General features: G+C 45.1%; 1 protein-coding gene across 1 annotated transcript; it reads left to right on the forward strand.

Moving 5' to 3' along the window:
- Positions 1-3,995: 3,995 nt before the first annotated feature.
- Positions 3,996-5,345, forward strand: LOC307180431 (myb/SANT-like DNA-binding domain-containing protein 7; the record flags this gene model as incomplete). The annotated part of the gene is made up of 1 exon (XM_079910693.1): positions 3,996-5,345. The coding sequence occupies exon 1, from the start codon at positions 4,101-4,103 to the stop codon at positions 5,343-5,345; it is 1,245 nt and encodes a 414-aa protein (XP_079766819.1). The 5' UTR covers positions 3,996-4,100.
- Between the last annotated feature and the right edge of the window lie 1,940 nt (positions 5,346-7,285).

Below are 7,285 nucleotides of genomic sequence, written 5' to 3' on the forward strand. Positions count from 1 at the left end.
ATGACCAGACCTACGTGTTTATGTATTATCTATGACCGCTTTCATACTACAAGACCAGTGGCTTGATACTGATGGGTCAGCGGGGACTGCTTAGCCACGTGTTTCTCATCATCTCTCAGGGTAGCTCAGGCTCGTTTACATATGGTGGTCACAAGAGCTTCTGAGATCAAAAAGCCAGGTCACACTTGATATTGTCCCATTTTTCAAAGTAGGTCACATGGCTAAGCCTAGAACCAAGTGTGGAAGGGGCTACCCAAAGACGTGGCTATAAGGATAGGAAGTCTGTGGCCATTTTTGTGAACAATCTACCATTACACCTTATTCCTCCTTCACGACTTTTTGCCCCACCTCGTACAACTCTAGGCCCGAATATCACTTTTTTAGTGAACCTTCCTTGATGAGCTCCCTCTCCCCACTCCCTGTGCCTCTTTCCTGCTTAATATCCCTCTGTGACATCTATCACTTTCTTACCTTACTTATTTATTTTGTTCACTGTCTGTCTTCTCCTTCTAGAATATAAACTCCACGAGGACAGGGATTTTTGTCTGTGTTGTCCACTGTTTTATCTCAAATGCCTAGAACACTTACTAGAACAGAGTAGGAAATTAAAACACAGTTTTGAATGAATGGATGGTCTGATGGTGTTTATGATTCGAAGCAGGAGCGCTCCTTGCTGGCTATAACAGTGCTATTGATGTTTGGGTCCAGAGCCCACCATTTATCCTTCTTGGTGTAACATTGCTACATTATGATGGAATAATACATATTAAGCACTTTGAAAATACTAAGAATTTAAAAACAGAATTACTATTGCTTTGCTTTTTATACCTTAGATAAGGTTGGTCTTAACTCACTCAATAGGTAACAGTCACCAATCATATTTAATCCTCTTAAATGGACCAGAGCATTGCAATTATCTATTTTGGCATAGTAATCTCTTGGAGGAGGGGCTATTTCTAAAACAATACTCTGATCACATTGAACATAACCCCACCCACCACCTTGGGCTTTTTTTCTGCCTACAGAATAAAGTCCTCCCAAAGTAGTACCCATTTTGCCTTTCAGGATTTATGCATTCTTCATTGGTTTAGTTAGGCTTGAAGAAAGGGCATGACTTAGAAAAGGGTGAAATGGGCGGGGGGGGGGGGGGGAATTGAGACAGGAGCCAGAATGTGAGATCTTTTCAGAAACAAGTTGTGGAGCAATTTGGCTGGGATAGAGGAGCCATATGACACAATATAATATAGCAGGAGTCTGGCAAATGCATGGGCAGTGCCACGTTTTGAATTATCATAAAATCAGGCCCTAGGCCCACCAGATGTCCAAAAGAATACATGAAACCAGACTAAGTCTGACAACATGATGAGCTTTTCTTATGCCTTTGGTTCTTGTATTTACTCCTCTTACCGAATTACATCTATTTTCTTTTTCATTCTAAATTCTGTATGAATTTAAGAAAGTGAAACCACTGAGCCAATAGATTTTTCTAGTTTCATCAAGAGCAGAATTCTGGTTGTTGGATTGTTGATCTATTATGTCTCTATCACACCACTTCCTCAGTGGTTATTTATACCTCATCAACAGCTCCCAGACATTAAAATGAAGGGTTTTGAAACTTATGGGAGAAGTTTAGAGAGAGAGAGCTCTATATCTTGTGAAACAGACAAGGTCACTGCTTAGTCAACCTTTCTTACAAAAGAGTTCAATGATAACAGCCAAATTAGAGCCCTGGTCAACTGCAGCTGATGATGGGCTCTGTTGATGGGTGCCCTTGGCTAGACCTGAAAGTGATGTCCTGAGAAATGATTACACTTCTGCTCAATAAGCCAAAGATGTATCCATTAAAGGCTGAGCAGAAAGGAGGAATAAAGGTGGAAATGCATCCTCCTGATCAGTCCACATATTTGACCTCTCACTCTCAGTCATGGTCTCCAGTGTATCTATCACACTCCGTCACGTGGATGGATTATTCTAGTGCAGTTTCAGACACACAGAATCCTTGATTGTTGAGCTCCTTATAATCTTAGAAAGATATACTCAGGTATGTAAACCAATGAATAGTTCTTAAAAAGCCATATGGAGAAATTAGGACCACGTGCTATTCACTCATTCAATAATTATTTATGAGGACTGTGTTAGATGCTAGGTGTTCCAGCCTCAAGATGAACATACTTTAGTTGGAGAGACCAACATTAAGAGTGATAGGTAACTGCTGTGATAGAATGAAGTACACACAGAGAAATGGAGTGTTATCTTGACTTGGGAGTTGTGGGTGTCCTGGAAGCTTCCTCGGGTGTGATACCTGAAAAAGAATTTTGAAGACTGAACAGGAGATGTTAAGGAGAATAAACATTGCAGGTAGAGAGTGGTGTGGGCGACAATGGACCTTTCCATGTTCATAGTCAAAGTGGAGGAGGACAGGGAAGAGTAAGGAAAGAGAAAAGATGCTGGAAAAGAAACAGGACAGATCAGAGAGAACCTGGCAGTTCAACTACAAAGTTTTAATTGGATGTGAAAAACAATGTAATGCCACTGCTGAATTTTTTTGTGATCAGATTTTCCCTTCGGAACACAGACAAATGTGGAAGATGAATAAAGCATCTGAGTATGGATGAGGCTAGAGGCCTGAGATCTATTGGGGACTGCTGGAAAAAAGTCTGGAGAGACATGATGAAGGCTCAGCTAAGACAGAGCAGTGAAGAAGACGGGAGTGATGCTGAGAGATACTGATGACCAGAAATTAGAGTTCTTGGTGACCAGATGGGCAGCAAAGGAAAGAATTCTGAAGGGTAATGTTTGGATTTCTAGCTTTGGGCATCTGGGTAGACAGTGACATCATTGTCAGACAGAGAGAACACAAGAAGATAAATGGGGACTTTGGGAAAAAGTAGTGACTCTTCTCAAGTTCAAGATGCTGTGGAACATCTAGGTGGAGCTGGAAATGGAATGAAATGCGGCGATTCAGGCTACATGGAATTAAAAGGGAAGGGTAAACTTTCCCACACCTAATCCCCTTTTGTGCTTGTCTATCCTGGCCTTTTGTAGAAAAGGTCTCCATCTGAATGATAGGAAGATAAAGAAAGAGGGGCCTCATGGATGGCGTGGAGGGTGGGTGGGGACTGGAGGAAAGGCAGGGATTTGATAGGTAGAGGGGAAAAGAAAAGGCAGTTCAGGGAGGGAACAGAAAACCGACAAACGTTAAGACACTATTACCAAGCAAGGCAAGAGCAGAGGGTTCAAGATGTGGAAAAGAGGAAAGTAAGCATTACCAAGAGGATGGTGCTGGATTTCTGAATGAATTTATTCTCCGGATGGATGCTGGGAAGTTTAGACTTTACACAACCAGCAGTAAGAAGCCATGGAAAGTTCCTGAACAGAGGAGGAGCTTTATAAGATTCATATTTCACGAATATGGTTTGGAAACAGCATCCACGAGAAAAGTAGGCCTAAGGGGAGGCAGAGATCTGTTTAACAGGTGATTGGAATCTTCCCGCACCTCCAGTGCTGTGTCAGGGAGAGAACAGCCTCCAGGGGTTCCTTCAAAGGGGACCTGGCCACGGCCCTCTTGAAGAACCAGGGAGATAGCCATGAGTATTTTTTCCTTTAGAGAAATACAGAAGCAAATAAAAATAAAGCTTGCAGTAATGACAATTTTTTGCCCAATCACACGTGCATTACTAAGTGTCTTCCGTGGGCTGGAAGGTATGATTTTCTGAGTCGGCTGCTGAGTTGAGATGACAGGAATTGCTCAGTGTTGATAACACTTGGATGTTGCTAATGTAATTACAGTTTCCCAAACCAGTCTCAAAAACTAAGGTTCTGGGTTCTGCGGCCCGGCGCTGTTGCGGAGGGGAGACCACTTGTTACTGCTGCCACCGTCTCTGCCGCTTTACGGCGGCCATCGGGGTTCACCTGCACATCCGTCTGTAAGGAGGGCCGGGCTGATGTGGTTGCCAGTGATGCAGACGACAGAGCTACTCCAGCTGTGCCGCTCACGCAGAAAGTGAAGAGGTTGTTGGACTGGCAACAAAACAAAGTAGAATGAGGAATATTTCAAATACAGTAACGAAAGTAAAGCAGACCCTTGGCAGAAGCCAGAAATGCGGTCCTCGGACCTGGCTTCTCGGCAATCAGCCCTGAGAGGGAAGAATCGCCTGGCTCCTGAGATAGACCGGAGCACACAGAGCCTCCCCACACCTCCAGATCGGCACCTTGCTGCCCAGGAGCCTCCTCCAGCTGGCCTTCCTTCGCAGTCCACTACGGTCCCTTCCAATAGCAGTGCGGGCATCCGGTGGTCCAGACAGGAGACACGGACGCTTTTCTCCATACTAGGTGAGGCACAGTATATTCAGCGCCTCCAGACCGTGCATCACGATGCGGACGTCTACCAGACTGCGTCTAAGCGGATGCAGCAGGAAGGCTTCCGCCGCACCGAGCGTCAGTGCCGCTCCAAGTTCAAAGTCCTGAAGGCATTATATTTAAAGGCCTATGTGGCCCACGCCACAAGTATGGGTGATCCACCACGCTGTCCCTTTTATGATACGATGGATCACTTTCTCCGAAATCAGATCGTGACTGACGCACATAACTTAACGAAGGATGCTGCTTGGGCCCAGCACTGTGATCAGAAGTCAGCAGCCCCTGACACCCCAGGGGAAGAGGGAACCAGCATTCTGGGAGCAAGAATGACTCAGGCAGCAGATCGTCAGCCTATCTTGAAAACAGTTAAGGAATCAGATGAGGATTGTCAACTGAGGATCAGTGACCAGATGCGAGAAACCAGCGACCTTGAGGACTCCTGGGATGAATCCTCAGGTGCAGGGTGCTCTCAAGGGACCCCCAGCTACAGCAGCTCCCACCGCCTTTTCAGAGGTGCAGCCGCTCCCTGTCAGAGCAGCCCCATGACCAGACTGGGAGTGTGTGCTGAGCCCAGCCCCTGCACCAGCTCCGGCCGAAACACTCCCGGGGTGGCCTCGGCACAGCGGCCTCCGGGCTCCTCCTCCAGAGTTCCTTTTGTTCCTGGTGGGGATGGGCCTTTGACCAGTGCGGCCCCTCCCAGGTGGGCAAGGCGAAGAAGGCGGTCAGTGGCCAGGATTATCGCAGCCCAGTCGGCAGAAAACAGGAGATTGGCGCGAGAACTTTCAAAGCGGGAGGAAGAAAAACTGGACCGGCTGATTGCCATTGGCGAGGAGGCCAGTGCTCAGCAGGACACCGCCAAAGAGCTGCGCAGGGATGCCGTGGCCGCGGTCAGACGCCTGGCCACAGCGGAGGAAGAGGCAACCGGTGCTTTTCAGCTGGCGCTTGAAAAGTTGCTTCAGAGGTTAATTTCAAACACCAGAAGTTAGGAGCTGATCACACAAGGGTGTATTTCCTACTCTGGCAGGGGCCCGGGTCCAACAGCTGCCTTCTTGTAGCCTGCCTCCTTTTCTGTGTCCTCAGAAAAAGAGTGGATGGACCATTAACGTGCAGAAGGGTAGGAATATACTTGCTTCTCCCAAGCGTCTCCACTAGTTGAAAGACCTTTCAGAAACGTGAGAGGTAGCCTAGTAGACAACGGAAGCGGCCAAGTCCAGAGAGCTAGTTAGCCCTGGTTTCATCACAGATGTGCGACAATTTAGTTTACCTCTCAGCACCAGTTTCCTTGGCTGTTAAAAGGGAGCAACCTGCCTACCTCACAGGGTTGCTGTGAGGATCAGATGCCTTAAATACATGTGAAAGGGTTTAAAAGCACTAGACACATGTAAGTTATTAAACCATATGACCTTGGCCGAGGTCAGACTAGGGTGAGGCACAGTAGCTGACAACATACATACGGAATCAGGGTTGTATACCGAGACCTCATTGCTTGAATCTACTAGTTTAACTTGACTGCTTCCTGGAGTTTACAGTCTTCATTTCTTTAAATCTCTCTATAGCTCATTAGGCTAATATAGACACAACACGTATTGGTACCTTTATCGCTTATATTTTCACTGCTTTGTCTGTGACATACCCACTAGCAAACACTCAATAGTCAAACCATCTTTCCCTCCATTTTACTAGTCCTTAGTCTCTTATCACTATGGATATATTTCAGAACTGACAGGGAGCCACAATCGTGCGTTTTAGTTCATATTTATAATCTTTGATATAATGAGAAATTGGCTGTCGTATGAAATATTACATGTAAGTAAATTATTTGCATTCCATATCTTTTAGGTTCCTTGATTATGCATAATTATATATCTTTAGCTTTGGTTTGCCATTTGGACATTGTGGAAACAATTCAGATTATATCGGTTTCCCAAATGCTTTTAGCTAATTTTGTTCTTCTCTGTTAGCCTTTTTTCTGTCTGGTATGTTACAGAAGGCCAGCCCTAGAAAACTTTTCTTCTAGGGAACTTTCCAAAGTCACTCTTTCTCACAAGATATAGACAAAAGTTCACCTCATTAATGGCACATGATGGAACAGAACAGCTTTGGGAACAGTTGGGTGGTGTGGATAAGGATAAGTTACCTGCAATAGGTAACTCTTTTTAAGCACCAACCCTCCACAAATCCATTCCCTTTTCCCTCCAAAACACACACACTTCCTAGAGGAGATACGATGGTGTTGAGCCATGCTTCCAATTTACTCTAGAAGGGAAGCCATTATCGGCCATCGTTAACCTAACTTTGAGCTCTTAGCGGTTATTTAGTACTTTCAGAAAGTACAAAAAGGAGACTTGGAATTTAAAAAGCCTTCCTTTAATCAAGAGGCTGGAAAAAAAGTGCAGGCGTGTTGCGAGAGGTTTTATTTTCTATTTTGCCACCTTACCTAAATGCTGGAAATACCAATAGGTGGAGAAACGGTCCAAACCACAGCGGGAACATAGTGGAAGCAGGAATAGATGGCAGGCCTCTCTGGGGAATGGGCGATTACGTAGGAAGCAGCGTGAGGTAGAACACATTGGAATCTAGTCAGAACTCCCAGATTCTAATGCTGCCACACTTGGTTACACTGAGCAGATCACTTGCCCTTTTCGTGCCTCAGTTTATCTCTAAAATGAGAGGTTTGTACAAGATGACTTTTCTCGTACCTTCCAGTTCTAAAAAATTAGATGAATAGCATAGCAAAAGGCAAAGTGAAACTCTGACTGCAATATTTTCAGTCACAGCAGCGTATTAATGGATGTGAAGTCCTGGTAACAATTGTGTTTGAAGGAAGCATTCTATGGCATTAATATTTATGAATGTGCTCGTGAACTTCTATAAGCACCACACCCAGACAGATTCCTTGCTTTAAAGAAGCATATGTTTAAGGCAC

Source organism: Stenella coeruleoalba (genome assembly GCF_951394435.1).
Source record: "Stenella coeruleoalba genome assembly, chromosome: X".
In the NCBI taxonomy this organism is placed as follows: Eukaryota; Metazoa; Chordata; class Mammalia; order Artiodactyla; family Delphinidae; genus Stenella; species Stenella coeruleoalba.